This window comes from Bison bison, unplaced genomic scaffold, assembly GCF_000754665.1.
Source record: "Bison bison bison isolate TAMUID 2011002044 unplaced genomic scaffold, Bison_UMD1.0 scf7180017864299, whole genome shotgun sequence".
Lineage (NCBI taxonomy): Eukaryota > Metazoa > Chordata > Mammalia > Artiodactyla > Bovidae > Bison > Bison bison.
The window spans coordinates 2652723-2671835 of NW_011494871.1; the positions used below are offsets into that span (position 1 = coordinate 2652723).

General features: G+C 40.3%; 2 protein-coding genes across 2 annotated transcripts in view; one reads left to right on the forward strand and one right to left on the reverse strand.

The window, feature by feature from the left end:
* Window positions 1-361: 361 nt before the first annotated feature.
* MTMR6 (myotubularin related protein 6) lies at window positions 362-18170 on the reverse strand. Its single transcript, XM_010851249.1, has 15 exons — window positions 18111-18170; window positions 17605-17650; window positions 15514-15653; window positions 13932-14094; window positions 12358-12515; window positions 12053-12181; window positions 10478-10612; window positions 8257-8389; window positions 7395-7504; window positions 6871-6996; window positions 4327-4376; window positions 3694-3894; window positions 3174-3305; window positions 2946-3072; window positions 362-1116 (listed from the first exon to the last, which is right to left on the reverse strand). Exons 1-15 carry the CDS (start codon window positions 18168-18170, stop codon window positions 856-858), a joined length of 1971 nt encoding a protein of 656 aa, XP_010849551.1. The 3' UTR covers window positions 362-855.
* Window positions 18171-18754: 584 nt separating this feature from the next.
* The window catches only part of NUPL1 (nucleoporin like 1), a 36606-nt gene continuing 36247 nt past the window's right edge, over window positions 18755-19113 (forward strand). The window contains exon 1 of the mRNA XM_010851250.1: window positions 18755-18841. Coding sequence (XP_010849552.1) covers window positions 18755-18841 — 87 coding nt within the window. The remainder of the gene's footprint in view (window positions 18842-19113) is intronic.

Consider the following 19113-nt stretch of genomic DNA (forward strand, 5'->3'; position numbering starts at 1 on the left):
AAAATCGCTGAGGAAGGAACTCCTTTTGAGCGGCAACAATGATTTCTGGAGAAAAATAAATCTGGGTCCATGGGAACTAAAAATACCAAACCTCTGACCTAATGCTTTTGTGAAAGTATAAAAGAGAATCATAAGCTTGAAATAAACAGGCAGTCCAAGAAAACTGAGAGGCTGCTTCAGTTTGTCGCCGACACCGCTCACCCCTTCAGGTTGAATCCCTGGCTGCTGGAGCTGGACTCCGGCACCAGACCATGTATAAAAAGAGAATTCTGACATATGTAGCACCAGCCAAGGAAACCAACTTCAGCATCTGAAGTAACTGGCCCCGGACACCCGCCATATGATTAATGAGTAAACTGAGGTTTTAAGGCTTTCTTAGAAATATTTTTCATGGCACTTCAACAATAAACACCACTAATAGGCAACATTTGCAAACATTCATAGTTACATAATTGAAAGTACATGCCATGTCAATTATTAAGTGAGGGACGGCTTTGTCAGTTGAGTCTTCTAGCAATCAAATTATACTTATGGAAAGCTATTCATGTTTGGCTGCAATAACATGTAAATCATATAGACAGGTCACTTTACTAGTATACAGTACAAACTGTGTCTGGAGTACATTGGCCAATGTATCACCTGCTTCTTACAGAAATGAAAATCATTCATTCTTTGCTAGAAATGCAATTACTGACTTCTCTCACAAGAGTAGTTGTCACCCTGACTTCAACGATTAACCTATTAAACTCTAAGATCATTATTAGGCAAATTCCTCATGTCACGCACACAGACCACCCTCACAATAATCGCACCGCAGGCAGCCAAAAAGCCCTCTCCAAAAAGCCCTCTTCAAGCCTAGCAGGTCATCCTGGCCACGCCATACTCCAGGCTGACCACCGCAGGCTCGGCTTTGGAAAACTCATCTGCGTACTCGCTGTAGCGGTTATCTGCAAGGCTGCTGCCCTCTATAGTTCGAAGAACATTGTTCACAGGCAGCAGAGCCTGCTCCTTGAGACTCAGGGTGGCTTTGAGGGCAGGTGATTCAGGACGGACTGAATTTAACAATTCCTTGCTGAGAATTCCATCTGTTTGCTTAGTTTTACGTTGCTTAATTTGCTAGAACAAAGTCAAATTTGAAAGAAATTATCAGCTGCACACCCCACATGTTCAATACATACTAGATAAAAGCTAGAAAAAGATCCTGCTTTTGCAAATGCTCTGTTTATGTACAATGCAAAATTAAATCTCAAAAAACTAAAATCTAGGGAGGGGAGACAGGACTGAGAATCCGAACTGTTCACAGTTTTTGCAATGCAAAGTATATTTGAGAGAAGAGGGTCACTAGACCTTCATATTTGAAAAGCACATACACTTCCTAGAAAGGATAAAAAGTAAGCATTTTATAATGTAAGAAATATGTATGAGACGGTCACCCTGAAATCCCAGCTGTACAATGTGACACACACACACTCGTTTAGCTGAAGACCTGCTGGCCTGATGAGCTTTGTTTGTGGTGAGCCTGCGCTGGTCTGTTACGCGAGCACAACAGGTGCTAGCACACAACAGTTTTTTATTTAACAGATTTTAAAAGAATTCGTTGGCAGAGTTCACACTCCCCAGATCCTCGGACTCATCTCCAGATAACCTTCCTGTGCCACCTAAAACTGGGGCCTCTCCGACAGGTCACTCGCGCGGTCATGGCCTCCTTACCTGAGAGCCGACCAGCAACAGCCCTGCCTGAAAGGCAGACGGGACAGTCTCACTGAGATATAGCAACTGGTTAGGCTTTTTTAAAACATGTACTTACTGATCCTTTTTGGCTACATATAATGGTAAAGAAATGTTTTAGGGTGGGGAAGGATTTCTTAAAAAAGATATTAAAGGCATAAAACAGACTGATGAATTTGACTATATTAAAATTTACAGTATCTATATAAAACACACCATCAAGAAAATGGAAAAAACAAAGACTGGACAAAGCCATTAGTGATATATTTAACTAAATAAGAATTAGTATCTAGTATATAAAGAATTCTTAGAAACTGGTAAGAAAAAGGCAAATACGCCAACAGAACAATGAGTACAGGTTTGAACAGGCCATTCGCATGCAGAAAGGGAAAAACCAAATGGCCAACAAAAACATGAAAAGTCATCCAACTTCACCTGTTGTGATAGAAATCCAAAACTGCAAATAACCGAAATGTCTAGTGTAGCTGAAATGACAGACTGTGCCATAGTCATACAAGAGAATATCAGGTAGTCATTACTGAGAAAACAGATGAACTAGAGCTACATGTACCAACATGGACAAATTTAAGAACAATGCAGAGCCAGGTGAAGCATGACTGTGACAGCCTTTGTGTAGTTTAAAATATGCGGTTCCTGAAGTGGAGTGAAGGGACTGGGCATTCGTGTAGTCTGCTGCCCTTTATAGAAAACTGTTTTCTTCTGTGTTTTGTCAATACATAATAAAAATAATATATTAAGCCAAACAAAAGTTTGTGCATATATAGAGAAAGTATAAAGACATGGGCAGGAGGGACCAACACCAGGCTCAGTGCAGTGAGAGCGGGGCGGGGGAGGACACAGCAGGGGCTCGCAGGCTCTGCAAACACATCAGTAATGCTCCCTTTCTTCACAGAGAAACAGGAAAGACCTGAATCAAATACGACAAATGCTAAAATCTCACAAAGCTAGGTGGTGAATACCCTAATATTCATTATATCTCTTTTTTCTACATACTTCAAATATTTCAATATATTTTAAAATTCAGAAAATGCGATTTGAACTAACCTTCTTTTCAAGGCAGAGAAGATCTGATTTTGAAGCAACCATAGGTACTGGCGAGATTTCTATATATATTGATTTACACTGAAGGCACAAATAAGGAAATAAACTAACTTAATATCCCAAATATATCACATAAGATGCTTCAGAATACTTACAGATTCTAAGTCCTTGATATCTTTCTCTAACTGCTTATTCTGCTCATTCATGTTCATAATTATATTAAATACAGACTGCCTAGGATGCAATGTTCGATCAAACTGGTGGTACATGTTTCTCCAAAACCTTTATGACAAAAACAGACAAAAAAATAGAAAAAAATTTTTCAACAAATTGTGTCTGAGAAAAATTGAGTATAATTAAGTATTTCAATAATGCCACCTTACTTAAAATTGAAAGACACTGTATTTGGCTCCAGAACTGCCGATTTCTGAGACTGGGAACTGTAGAGAGGATTGAGGTACTTCTTCTGGTCGTCCAGAAGAAACGGCCACAGGGAGTATGTCTTCTCCTTCAACCTGATGTGATGAGAAAAACATGAAGACCTTTCCCAGAGACGCTGATACTCTCCTGTAAAGCAGGTAATCATTTCCCACATAGACTTAGTTTCCCCTTTTTCTTTTTGTCACAGTTTAACAAATTCACAAATTCACCTCTGAATTTTTCACACTTAGGTTATACATACTTGTCTGCACACACATCACACTTCAAAACAAATTTTTAACTATTAGCCGAGAACATGAGGGGTGCTCAGAGCTTACTCAGCTGCAGAAATACAGACAGCAAAATATTCATGTTAAGACCCAGTTCTATATCATATTGTCAAGACAGTTTAAGTTCAACTACAAGTTAGACTTCAGCTAAATAGGAAAAAAAAAAAAAGCCCATTTCAATCAACTGTCTTACTTGAGTTCTTCTCTTTCCTTCTGACAATTCCCAATAAAGTTTCCAAACTGGCATGAATGGATATGTTCATGGATCTGAAGAAGAAACGCTTCATTGAACTCGAAGGCTTGTGGAAACTGTTCGGTCAAATGCCACACACACTCCAAGAACTGAGTAAACACCGGCGAGACTTCCTTTGGGTCACCATCCAAATGGCCACACCTAACCCCCGAGAAAGTACAAGCTTTTGAAAATGCCACTGGAAGAGGTCAATTGTTTGGGTACTGTTAAATTTAAATACATATCCCCCCATCCAGGAAAAAAAGTCCTAAAACATTGTTATATTGACATTAAAGAAAAACCCCAAATCTGTCATGTTTCTGTTCAAAGAATTTATGAGTTTTTCAACCAGTTTTAAAGGATCTATTACATTCTAACCACTACAATCCAGACAAAAAGGAAGGTAATTAAACTGCCATAAGAATTAATTAAAGTATGAGACTTGAAAAAAAAATGACAGAAAAAAAATTAAATCAGTTTTCATACAAAAACCCACACCACTCTCATTTCCCATCATGAAGAACCAGAACATTCTGGTCATCTAAACTAGTTCTATTAATTTTACAAAATAACTGAACGTACATTGTGACTTACCTCTCTGAAAACTTATGTCCAAAGGAGATCCAATCTTTTTCTATTAAAACCTTAATGAGAAAAAGTAAAATCCATTTTACAACCCCCTTCAATTCCTTTTTTGTTTAGAATGGATTTAATCCTGTTATCTTAAAAACGCATTATTTTTTAAACTTATGGTGGCAAATAAAACTGTTTAAATTATAGGCAAAACCCAGCAAGAACTTGAGTTACAGGTTGGCCTAACAGAAAATGAAAATCATTTATAAAAGGAAGTATAGTGGTCTTGTGACTTAAGTTTATTTTTTTTTCAGTTGCATTTAAATACTGTATTTTAAGTGGAAAGCATATTATAAAACACTATTGCATTTTGTATGAGTGATGATGATATACATACAGAAAAAGGTTAGGAAAATGCAAACCAGGAGGTTACCAGTGGTTACTGGGTGGTAGACAGGGGTGGATGGTTTAAATCTTTTGGCTTACTGTACATCATTTCCATAATATTGATACTTTAAAAAAAGAAAAAATAATGGTAAAGAAACCAAAGAAAACTTTATATTCAAATTCAAATGTTGATATCTAACCTCTTGAATGAACTCTGTATGTTTTCTCTACTACAACTCTACTAAAATAACAGGCTTCCAATTATTTTCGGTCTAATCTCAACAATATTATCTTTGTAGTTTTTAACACACTTTCTAATTTCATTATATAATCACCAAGTACATCCTTTTCGATGTCGAAGTTGTCACTTTCAGCTCCTCTGACTTCGTCCTGAATCTCTCCAAGAGGCTACAGCACTCGAGGGGAAGGTGCAGACTGACGTCACAGTGCCCGGGCTCAGATTCCAGCTTCCCTACACTCACACCCGCAACTCCCAGCACCTGTTCTTCCTCCTGCAGCCCTGGACTTTACCGTGGGCTCCTTGCTGCCCTTTGACACACCCACCTCTGAAACTTAACTCAGTACCCTTCTCACTAAACTCACTCCCCTGCTGTCCAAGTGAAGAGCAGAATGGCACAATCCATCCTGCAACTGAGCCCTGAGCCTGCACACCATCCTAGAGGAGGACTCTTCTCCTGGCACCACCTCAAGTCCCAGAACAGCTCTTACTCTGCTGTCTGGACCTCCCCGGACGTGGACCTGGCACCGCCCCCCCTCCTTCCATCTGTCTACGTGGCACTGCCTTAGCTCTGCCCTCTTTTCTCCCTAAGCCGTCCTAACAGCTTCCAGCAAGTCTAGCCTCCATCCCCACCCCTCTGCATTCAAGACATCAAACCATTTTTTAAAAAACAGTTCTGAACACGTTACTCTTCCTGCATTTAACAGCTCTCACCACCCAGGGAGGGTGAAGTCCAGATGCCACACTTTTCTTCCTCAGGCCTGCAACCCACTCCGCTCTCCTGCACCCGGCCCACCCCTCGCACAGCCTGCAGGCCCCTGCAGGAGCCACGCTTTAGTTCTCACTGGTCCTTGGTCTGGGAGGTTCTCACACAGTTGCTGGTCACTGCTTGAGTTCATCTGGACATCAAGACAACGAAAGCGAAACACGGCCAAGGAAACATCTTGTCTCACACACTGGAGGCAGGTGGAACTGCACTTTATCAGCAGCACTTCCAGTTGGCCGGTCCCCAATTCAATATGTTGGCGCCACAAATACAATGATTCTGAAAGGGGTCTGAGGGTGTCCAACCTTCCCCTGCTAAGCTGGCACTGTGTGGAGTGTTTCTAAACCAAGGAAAACTGTTCACCAGCTCCTCATTTATATACCTGCCCTGAGTTAAGATGCAAAGTTTGAAACACGAGTTAATCTGATCATATGTTAAAAAGGCAAACAAAACTCAGGAGCCAGGACTTTAGGGCCACAAAACAAAATCTGTCCAACTAGAAACTGTCTCTTCAGATTTAAAACAAGCTTCCAAATGTGTACCTGGGCTTCCCTAGTGGCTTAGAAGGTAAAGAATCTGCCTGCAATGCAGGAGACATGAGTTCGATCCCTGGGTCGGGAAGATCCCCTGGAGAATGGAATGGCAACTCACTCCAGTATTCTTGCCTGGAGAATCCCGTGGACAGAGAAGCCTGGTGGGCTACAGTTCATGAGGTTGCAAACAGTCAGACAAGACTGAGCAACTAACACTTAACACTTAATGTATACCTACCACTGAGAAATGAAGGTGTGTTAAATACAAAGTTTCCTCTGGAATATAATTTATAGGGACTCTTATCTATGTCTTGTCTTACTACGTTAGTTACATTGTTAGATTAAAAACCAGGGAGAAATGCTGAATAGTTCTATTGCAATACTTTGCAGGGGAAAAAAAAGTTTAAAACTTTTTGTCAAAGAGATGGCACAAGTGGAAATTCGTCTAACCCAGGGTTTCTCAGCCTCAGCACCGCAGACATTGGGCCAGGTACCCCTCTGTTGAAGGGTTGTCCTGTGTGTTACAGGACATTACCAGCTGGCCCTCCACCAGCTGGAGCCCAGGTATACCCTGCTCTTTAGACGTAAAGATCAAAATGACTCCTGCTTGTCTCCGCTGGCCTGGCCAAGCAAGCCCTTACCATGAACCCTCTGATCGTCCTGTAGTAGGGATCCAGCAGGAGAGAGCCCAGGGAGCAGACCTGTGAGGTCCTGTCCCAGCCGTCAGAGCAGTGCACCAGCACGCTCGCACTCTCAGCCGCGATTGCCTGAAAAGACAGACCACACACTTCCATTCTACCAGGACACATTTTAGGTAAGTCAGTAAGTTCTACTTACTCAAAAACCAGATTAGCAGGTATGCATTATGAAGAAGAGCTAGGGCTGCAGTGACAATGCTGTCAGAGCATATTCTCCAAAATACAAGACAAAACACAAAAAAAACACAGACAGAATGTCATTTCAAAGTGCTGGGGAATTTCTTTTGAAGCTCCTACATTAACTGCTACATGATATTTTTAAAGCTCCAATTAAAGTAAATCTCACTACAGAGATAGAATGTAGTAACAGCGATCTGACTGTGATGGATATGAGCACCCCACAGAATGAACCCGTTCCTTCCCAACCACGGAAAGCCCATGATCGAATGTGAGTGATGAAGCGTTACTTTGGCTAAGAAGATTGCAGCATCCATCACAGCTTTGATGTGACGAAGCCATCCTGAGCTTTCCAGACCAGAGTAGAAATCGTTGACGGAAAGCCCTTTGGTACCGTTGACTGCAAGGGGAGAGACAGTCCAGTTAGGAAGGAGCCTGAGTCCCCACTTCTATTCAAGAGCCCCCCCAGGGAGCCAGCTGAAGAAGACAAAACAAACAGGCTAGACTCTTTACACATGGAGACATGCTATTAAAAGCTCATTAATGGATTTTTGGGTACATTTTTCTGTCATTCCTTGTGCTTTGAAAAGGAAAAAAGTGTTCCAATGTCCCTTTAAAAAAAATCTGCAACACAAGTGTTTAATTAAAAATAGTCTGATATTTTAGTTTTTAAAATTCCATATCAGGACTGGAAAGATAGCTTAATATTTAAACAGAATACTGTTATATATTAAATCCTCATGGTACTGACTGATGAAAATATCTAAACAATAGCAATTTTTTGTAAAACCATTAGAATTATACTGCCCAATAAATATAGTACTGCCCACTACTGAAATATCACTATTAAACACCTGAAATGTGAGTATTCCAAACTAAGATGTGTTGCAAGTATAAAAGACACCCTAGCCAATTTCTAGGTCTTAAAGAGTTTGAAAAAACCAAAACATACTATTACTAATTTTTTATAGTGATTACATGTTAGCATAATGTTTTAATATATTGTTATTAAAATTTATTTCAATTGTTCTTTTTACACGTCTGAATGTAACTACCAGAAAACTTTTAAGCATGTAACTTTAAATTTTATACTGTGACAAGCATTATGTTTCTGTTGAATAAAGCTGCCTAGAAGGCATGCAATAATCGTACCTTCCAATAATTTCTGAAGGCTGGACCGCATGACATGGATATTTTCAATTCCAACAAACTGAAATCTAATATTAGAATAGTTGTCTTCGTTTTCATAACCTTTTCCAGCTGCTCTGTTGGCCATTGCATTCAGCTAAAATTTTAAATTTTAGAATTTAGAGACAAATTGCCTTTCTCTTTTAACTTAATTTACCAAATATCATGAAAACACTAAATAAACCACCTTTTAGCCAGCAGAGTTTAAAAGGAAGTCATCAAACTGAATGTGCTACCATTTTTTAATAATCGAAAAGTATCATCTATATTATTCAAAATACAGAGGATCCTATAAAGTAACAACACGCTTGCTACATAAGGATCAGATAAGAAATTCCCTACGCATAATTCATGAAACTGATTCACATGTGTATTTAGTCAGTCTTCCATATGTTTGTAATATTTCAAAATTTATAAAAGAATTATATCCCATCTAAACCCTACACGATTCAGTGTTGAGCAGAGCTGTTACAGAATGAACTTTCAGACTCACTTCAAAACAAGCCTGGAGCACCTGATCACTCAGAAAGCCACAGGGACCCTGAAGCACAGCTGAAACATAGGTCAGGTCACTTGGGATCAGATTACACAGTACACCCCACAGTATGCAATGAGACAGCCTGATACAGCTCCAAGAACTGGGCCCCAAACAACCTGATTTCTAGGGAGAAAAGACCGCCTATGGGCCATGGTCTTAGGTTATTAGATCAAATGCTCTCAGAAGTTAATATCTGGCATGTTTAATTCTTTCAGACTAGGATTTCCTGTGGTATGTTATGACATTTGTCAACAGTCTTAAGGAGCTGGATGAAACAGAACTGGAAGAGAAAGCTGCTTTTCTTGCAGTGGACAGGGGCTCAGGTTGGTGAGAAGTACAGTTACACTGTCTACTGACTCACTGGTCACTTGGGATCTATGATAACTAAGGCAAGACTTAGATATTTAAAAAATGCTTCCACATTATTGCTACTCGGGTTTAACTAGGAAAACACAACAATCAAATAAAGATATACATTTTTTGTGTAGTCATCAATTATATAAGAGATATTAGGGCCTGAGAAACCAATCACCCTCAGACCTCATGTTCAGAAAGTCTTAAATTACAGTCATCCTTTATATCTAATATTACCTAAAAATAGTGCTATGCAATTAACCCACTCAAATTATACTGGGAAGTAAATCAAAATTTTTCTTACAAGGGATAACACTAACACTCTTGACTTCTAAGAAAGTCTCTTTTTGTTAAACAAGGATTATCAAACTATCAATCTCTAACTTTTAATAATTTACACAAATTACTCTTTTCTTCTTTTTCTCCATTATCTTTTGTAAAACTGCATAATGATGAGAATTACTTCTAAAACAGCTACGATTCCTTTCAACAAAGCTGCCTAAAATTGTGTTTTGTATCGCTCACTCGCTTTTTCTCATCGCTTTCTCTTATTTTCTCATCATTCCAGATTTTTGAAGAAATCCTCACTATAATTCTGCCAATGTCCTTTTGTGTAGCCCACCAGCTCTGCATACGATGCTACAATAAAAATTAAAAGTAATGTTAGCTATTACTGTTGAGGATTTGAATTATTTTAGTTTCAGGATCCTACATGAATTGGTTGTTTTACTGCATTGACAAAAGGAAAAAGGGATTCGGACATTTGTCCCAAAGATAAAAATTTATCCTGACATGATAGATACCTAACAGAACAATTGTTTATTGTTCACTAGTTCAACATTCAACGTTCAACTAGTTCACTAGTTCAGTTCTCCAGTTCAATGTTTCTTAAGTTAGCTCACTATTTTCCTTATTTTCTTGAATATTCCATATTAAGGAATGTCATTTTAACAAAGTGTTTTGCCAATTAAAAATTCAATGAAAAAAAAAGTAGTGAGAATTTCTAATTTTCACAATATACTTCACAATAACATAATGCTGATATACCACCTAGAGCTCCCAATATAAAATTCAGCTTTCCTAAACTTGTACATGTATCAGAAGACATAAAAAATCACAACCTGGGTTACCAGGAACTGGGTCTCCTAAGTTGGTATCCTGTAAAAGATTGATTTCCTTAGCATCAGTTCATTTAAAACTAGGATTCAGCATGTTTAACATGGACACAGCGCCCGGCTCCCACTAACTCAATCAGCAGAGACAGTGAACTGCCAGGCTGTACTGGACACATACTCTGGGTCTGGTGTCCATGACGTACATGTAGCGGTTGGCTGGGTTGGCCTTGCTGATGGCCTGAAGTAAATGTTCATCTTCGAGGCACCGGGCACTGAACCCAGACAGTGGCTGACTACAGCGACAAATGGCAGCCTAGTTACAGAAAGAGAGAAAGCAGGTTATCCAGAGAAGTCTAAAACACATCCTAAAAACATGCTTAAAAGAAAGAACCCACAGTTAAAATCAAATGTGCAATCTGTTTAAAAGCTGACAGGACGATTAGATTTCCTGGTGACTCAGATGGTAAAGAATCTGCCTGCAATGCAGGGACCTAGGTTCGATCCGTGGGTTGGGAAGATCCCTTTGAGACAGAAACAGCAACCTACTTCAGTGTTCTTGCCTGGAGAAGTCCACAGACAGAGGAGCCTGGGTTGCAAAGAGTCGGACATGACTGAGCGATTATTACTTTCACTTTCAACTTGGAAATCCTATTTGTATTAAATACTTTCCAATATTTTGACATTTACCTAAGTTTTCTCAATATTCTCTTCTACTAAGAAACCTGAATACCTCCTTACTCAAGAGTTTGATGGAAAAAAAAACAAAAACAAACTCTCTGGTCCTAAGAAGTAACAACTGTTTGATTCCCTACCGGGTAACCTAACCAGATACTTGCATTCTGTGCTCTGGGTTACAAGATTCTTTGAAGTTCAAGTAACTGATTTAGTCAATAAATGTAGAACAGAATTTTTAAAAATAGCAACATTTGAACTTTTACTTTCCAAAGTCATTCTGATATCTAATTAGAAATCACTGATGTTTATATATAAAGAGACTTACAAGAAAAATAAGTTTCAATTCAAATTTGGTTAAAATACAGTCAATCTAGGAGGGCAAAAATATCTATAATAAGCCATGTGTGTTGGATTATTTACTGTTGTTTAAAGTCTTAAAAAAGATTTCTAAGATTTAGACCCATATACTTTTTCTCCAATCTCATTCTTATTAACTCCAACTTGACCCTACCCAAACATTACAATTATAGTATCATGAAGGGAAAAAGTACACGTAAATTCACATTCACACAGTTTAAACTCACACACAAAATAAAATCATGGAAATATAAGAAAATAGTAGAAGAAAACAAGGATTGCCTGAGGATACAGACCTATTTTCTGTATTTGTTAACCTGGGCATTGAATATATATTTTCAGCCCTGTTTTCCCATTTAAAAAATGTACACAAACATGGGTGTGTCAAACAAAGGCTATAATGAGAGTGATAAAACCCCTATGACTTTTCTGTGAAAAGCTGATGAGGAACTTCTGTTTAAAGTTTTACTTTCTACCTCTTGCTCCCTTCTAAAACCCGACTAAACTTCTAAGGGGAGAGGAGGAAGACGACAAGTATGAAAGTTTCCGTACTGCAGGATAATTTTGTTTCAAAATTTCAGAAATGTAATCAAGGAAAGGTCAGCACTTCTCTATCAGCAACACTGATGGTGACCTCTCAGCGTAGAGATGGGTATTCTTTTGGACACCTAGACCTGCAGAGGACTCGTACCCCACTAATAAGGTCAGAACAGCTCCTTACCTCCTTACTCTGGTGGTAGTAGGAGAGAACAGGAAACCTCCCCTTGCTCCGGAACTTGGAACTACCAACAATTATTGGTTTGCTTGCTATTCGGGGCACATATAGTTCTCTGGGGTAAGTTTCACAAATCTGCAAAAATCAAACAAAACACAACGATTCTACTCACAGTTCTAGAACCAGGTTAAAAATCACCTTTAAAAACCTCTAAAACTCACTAAACGCAAGAACAATAAAAGTTACTGCTGTGACGGTCTCCGACTCCAGTACCTTGTATTCTGAGTACCTCTGGAGAGGGAGATGGGTACCTTGTACTCTCGGTTGGCGTCGGACAGCTGCCAGTTGGAATTGGGTACTCCCATCCTCTTATACTCCTCGGCGAGGTCAATGAGTTCCCACCCCCGCAGTCTTTCGGCATCGTTTTGTTTGGGATTATAAGAGAATGCATAGAGATCTTCATATTTTGCTACAGTATACAAAACACATGAATGTTAAGAGGCAACTTCTAGGACTTAGGACACTACAAATGAGAGTAATTTTTCAGTTTTATCTCTCTATTTAAAAAATCTTCAAAGAGACGGCTAACATCTGAACATACAACTTAACACCTCAGTTCTTTGAAATGGATGATTATACCTAAAGGCACACATATTGATCTGAGATTCAGTTTATAAAATCAGCAAGAGCTAGTAAACAATACACACACATTAAATACTACACTGCAATATTTCCTTTTTCTAAAAGTAAAATTTTAAAGATACAAGGAGACATCCCCCAAATGAGATGTGAACTGGAAGCCCAGTGTGCACTTAGTGGAAAGCTAGAGGTGGCATACAGAACGGGAGGCTGCACACACCCCACCAGGGGACAGTGTGGACCCAAACCAGCAAAGGCTGTGTAGAGCTCTAGAGATCACCTACTCCTGAACAAGGCCAAGCCCCAAAGTCACAGGGCCATTCCTGCTGCAAGACAGGCTGCCCTGGGGACACTGGGATCAATGGCATAGGCTTCCAGGGCTGGGAGAGTGGAGTGAGCATGGACCTGCTCCCAGACCACTGCCACCCAGGTGTTCCACACAAAGGAACATTCAGGAATCGGTGTGCTTCACCTCTAGGAGACAGCATGATTCCAGCATGTCCTGGAAGGAAGCCTGCAGACCCCAGGGGCATAAGCAGTGATGTGATTCTTCCTTAGGGTATGTCACAGCCTCATTGCCACCTCTGCTAAAGCAGAGGTCATGTCCTCAGGCTCTACTCCCATGGATTAAATGTACTAACCCCACTGCTATCAGAGGAGGCTGACTGCCCTTAACTTAATTAGGAATCAATTTCCAAGTCATTTCTCTCGGTTGTGAGATACCCACTTTAAAAAAAAAAATCTGTGCTTCAGGTGATCAACAGACTTTTAAAACATCCACATAAATCTATGGTTTTTCAGGGGTTTTAAATGTTTTGCTCTTTCCTTATTATCACCCCTTCTTTGGGCTCCCCTGGTGGCCCAGTGGTAAAGAATCTGCCTGCCAATGTAGGAGACCCAGGTGCGATCCCTAGGTAGGGAATATCCTCTGGATGAGGGCATGGCAACTCGCTCCATTATTCTTGCCTGGAGAATCCCGTGGACAGAGGAACCTGGCGAACTACAGTCCATGAAGTCACAAAGAGTCAGGCCCGAATGAGAGACTGAACAACAACAATACCTTCTTTGGAAACCAGTCTTATAATTTAGAAGTTTCTAACTACTTATAGGACAAATTTTTTGGAATAGAGTGCACATGACCTTAAGAGTAACTTAAAGTGCAAAATAACAATAATGAGATACTGAAAAAGCAGCTTAGAGAATCCACGTCAATTGAGAAGTAAGCTTTGGTCCTGAAGAACAGCACCTTGCTTTGACAGCTGCAACAGAGAGTTGTAAATATCGTGGCAGTCTCTCTCTCTGGGAACGATGAAGTGCACGGTCCGGAAGTTCTTGCACTGGATCACCAGGGGGCACCCAGAAGTCGTTAGAGCGAGCTTCTCCACTGAGGCAATATGGTGGTGCAGTATCTACAGCACAAGAAAACATTCGCTCATCATCAAACTAAAGCTTTTAAACGACCAAATGCCCACGCCAGAAACATGTCTGATACGTCCCCACCCCTGCACCCGTTCCACACACAATCACAGCTTGAGAACAGGACCTTAGAAACATATTTGCACCCTGCCCCCTTCTCTCCATCTCCACTGTCGTGGCCCTAGGTGCAATGTCCCCACTGTTCCACCTGAGCTACTGCAAAGAGCCTCCGCAGGCTCTCTCCATAGCCACTCCTGACCTTCTCTAAGCCATCATCTACAAGGCAGAGGAGTGACCATTGAAAAGCAATTAAACAGTTGACACATGACATAGCAATGACGCTCCTGGGCACATACCCAGACAAAACTACAATTCGAAAAGATACACGCACTTTGTGTTCACAACAGCACTGTTCACCATAGCCTCGACATGGAAACAGCCTAAATGCCCACTGACAGGTGAGTGGATAAAGACATGCATATATGACAGGGAATATTCCTCAGCCGTAGAAAAGAACAAAATAATGCCATTTGCAGCAACACAGACAGACCTAAAGACTATCATACTAAGCCAAAAACAGAAAGGCAAATACCATATGCTATTTACATGTGAAATCTAAAATACGATAAACATCAACATATCTACAAAACAAAAAAAGGCTCACAGACATAGAAAACAAACTTGTGTTTGCCAAGGGGGCAGAGAGGTAGGGGTGGAAAGGAGTGGGAGTTTGGAATTAGCAGATGCAAACTATTACATATAGGATGGATAAACAAGGTCCCACTGTACAGCACGGGAAACTATATTCAGTATCCTGTAACAAATCACAATGGAAAAGAATATACGTATGTATGTAAACATAAAGCTGAGTCACTGTGCTGGATGACAGAAAAAAACAAAACACTGTAAATCAACAATATTCAATGTAGTAATAAATTAAAAAATAAAAGGCAATTATAAAAAAACTAGACTTGTTGCCGTCTAGTCATGCTATTCCCCATTCCCCTAGCCTCGCTTCAAGTCCCCCCGCATCCCTAAGTTCTGCTGACAACAGCCGACTTTCGGGTCCTCAGGACGCGTCAAGCTCCTTCACACAGTGCTGCGCTGCCCCGACCTACTGGGATGAGGCAGCTCTAACTCTTCACCTGGGAACTTTGAGTGCGGTTTCTGGCCTTCGCTTAGACTTCACCACTGAGAAAGAATGCCACTCACTCCAGTGACACCACTGCTTTATTTAAAAAGGAGGGCAAAAAAAAAAAAAAAAAGGAGGGCAGATATAATCACATGACTGTGAAATTTCCTCAGTTAAGACAGCCAGCCAACAGGAGCATTTTTTGCACATGTTCAGAGAAAACATGGTGCGAGTCCATCACTATAAGTACAGTGACGAGCGCAGCACAGGCCCTCCTCACCCAGGTTTCTTTCTGATGAGCATCTATGAACAGCAGATGCGTGGCTGTGAGATACAGTGTTCCTGTTAACGACTTGTTGCTGGTACTGAACCGGTCAAGTAACTTCACTTGCTCAACCTGAAAAAGAGAAAGTGTTATTTCTCATTACAAAGTCATATAAATTCTTTTTCTTTTTATCTCAGTACTTAAATGTACAGTTTCAAACTGCTTCCTCCTTCTGTTCAAAAAGATGAGATTACTTAAGGTTGAAAGTTAAATTTTACATGTATTGGGTAATATATAAGCCACCAACAACATTGGTATTACTTACAGCAACAAATACAGCCTGTAGAGAAAAACTCTGTAAGAAATTTAACATAAATACGAAAGGGAATCAGGGAGGAGGGGTGTGGTATCAATAAGCATAATCATTTTTCAATATCCAAGAGTCAATGTATTTTGTACGTTGGCAAGTCAAGAAGTAAATAACGTTATTATCCAGGGTTAGGAAAGTAAACTACCACTGCTCAGGACCATTTCTTCCTTAAATAAAAATCTAACTTTATTATACCACACACTTCTCATCCAAACATAAACATGTTTAAAACAATGGAATCCACTACTGTTGACTCCTCCTCAACTGTGTGAGGCTCGGCTGAAAAAGGACACTCTGGTCAGTCAACAGTGATAACTGGATATAAAAGCTCATCTGTCTTATTTCCTGCAGCAATTAAAGCAAAGTGCTCTAAAGAAAAGAGAACTAACGCCTATACATGGAAATAAAGGTTATTATAAAGTATCAATGCTACTTAAGCAAATTATCTGTCTTTAGTAATAACCTTTGCACATGCATTTACAAAAAAAATGGGGGCACGTAGCAAGCTAAGAAGAAAGCATCACTTTTGAAATAACTCAGTTTGAGCCTCAATGGGATCAGATTTTCAAGGGATATTCCATTCTTTAGCCAGCTCTAGGAAGTGGTCTTTCATACACAGAGCGCCAAGGAAAATCTTCTCATTCCACTTTGTAACGTTCCACTCACAACGAGCAGCACAACACCATTTGGCATAAACATATGATGTCAGCCGAAGCACTGGGGCCTGGCGGCGGGAAAGAGGATGCATAAAAAAGGACCGTCTCAGCACAGCTCCCTTTGTTTCCTGGCAAGACTCTCATTAGGGGAAAGTTAGAGCTCAAAGTAAGAGACAGCTGCTGAGCTGCTCACAAATACAGCCTGGAAATGCACTTTCAGAAATGCAAATTCAGACTTGACATCTTTATTGACACTATACAGTTAGTAAGCCAAATGTGACCAAAACAGGATAATATATCTGATCCTAAATTTTAGAACTATAAAGCCATCTAATTAGTAGTCAGGTAAAATACTTTATCTGATACATCTCTGGTTAGTAAGCAATAATTTTTAAAATGACTAAAACAGCACAAAAGACAATACTATTTCTTTATTTACTTATGTCAAGAAGAAGTTTGGGGAAGAAAAAGCTCTGAACAGACTGAAAGCAGAGAGGCAATGGAAAAGCCACTGTGTAGTTTGTGGGTGAGACAGCTTTGAGGTAAATCCTGGCTCTACCTCTCACAGGCTAACTGGGAAGGTCGCTTAAACTCTTGAAGCTGACTTCCTCCTCATCCCTAAATGGAGATAACGTCCCCAAAGGCAGGGGTAAAAGATCAGTGATGATTTTGTATAAATTAATATATTTGGGAATTGTAAATATTGTGAAATCACGTTGTAGAGTTGGCTATTCTGACATACCCTTGCTCAATAACAGGTAATTATCACTTCTCAAATACAGCCAGTCTGAACAACACAGAACAAATCACTAGCTATACAGTTACTACTGACAGTCAATTCTTGATCGCGACTAAACTACACAGGTCAAAACAGCTAAATAAACTGAAAGCAATTTATTTTTAGTTTTCCAATACTTACAGTTACTTTTGCAGCAAATTAACTGTCCAGGTGAAGGCTATGTGTAATAGAAACAAAAGGTTGGAAACAAAAAATAGAAACAAAAACCTTTTAGGAATAAGCTATAATTTAGGAGGCTATCCAGTCCACCAAGCAACTCTCAGAAGGTCTGTCCAGCTCACTGCCGTGGGCCCGACACGTAACAGTACCTAGGAAGTATCTGTTTAACTGCAGTTCATTCACAGGCACTTAAGAGAGTAGGAGTGGTCTAAAGCTAGAAAAATAACCCAAAGAAATAAAGGAGCACACTTGAAAAGTAATGTTTATAAGAAATTAGTCAGAAATCTTTTAGTTTTTTAAAAAAATTCATAAAAAGACCTTACTAAACCACCAGTATGGGTCCACTGTGAAAAGGGAAGACAAAATTAAAAAATTAAAGTCCATCAACTGGTAGTTATGAAAGTCATGGGCAAGAAGCTTAAGAGCATGAGGGCTGCTACAACCATAGAAATAGAAACAAAGATATATAGTCATCATAAATTTCAAGTGAAAAGATTTAAAATAAGCCAAGGGATCCTAAACACTTTCTAACATTCTGTCCCCTCTAACCAATCCTGAGGAGTAGGGTTTGCTCTGATTGCTTCAATTCAGTTCACTCTTTACTATTTTTTCATTGTGTGCTCCACACTTTGGCCAGCAGGATGAAAGATGCAATGAAGAGGTGCAACTGGCCACTGAAGGAAGTCATGGTGCACACAGCTACTACCTAACACACACCTGGAACCTGGAAACCAGGACAAGACCCTGGTCTGAGGGTATGCTAGTCCTCTTCTCAACCTCTGCACCCTCTACGACTTTGCCTCTTTACTTAGGCACCCTTGTATCTTCAAACTTTAAGTGGCAGTAACTTGAATTCCAGAATTACTTTACCTTTCCTCTCTTAAACATACAAAGAGAAATTTTTTCCCAATGGGATTACTTTTCAGCATCTTTAATTTTATTAGATAGAGCATGTGCCATGTTTTTCTTTCTTTTTTTTTTTAAAAAAAAAAAAAAGCTTTAATATAAATCCGCCTTAGGAAGGTGTGAGAAACATTTTAATGATATCCATCTCAGATTCTCCCTGGGATAGATGAAGAAGACGGATGTCTGCTCTTTTCCCTACAGGAGCTGTAACTTGAGGATGGGCCACAAGTGACTGATGGCTTCAAACCCGGAGGGAGAGTCAAGGCTCACAGGAGGTCCTTGTCCTGATTTTGTTAAAGGCTCCGGGTGGGCCATTCAATGCTTCTGATCTCGATTTGTTTTCCCCTCCCCCGCCCTAAATTGAAGATGAACTTCACTGCCGACGGTCAAGCAAGCCGCCGATATTCTGATGTCACTCCCTTCCGTTTTCACAGCTGTCCCAGGATCACCCTAGTGAGTGCCCTTCACACACAACACTGAAGCGAGGGGTTTCGTGAGCTCAGCTGCAGAGCGTTTCCCTCAGGCACGTTAAGACGTGGTGTCACACTCCCCTTCTCCAGACCTCGTCTGTGCACCTGACTGGACTCTAGACACCCTTGAGGGTGAAGCGGCGCCGGAAACCGCCACCCCCGGGAAAGTCAGGTGGGGCAGGTGATCGAGGGGAGGCCGCTGGCCCCTCGGGACTGACCGCAGGCCCCCGGCGCCCAATGCCTGACGGAAAACCC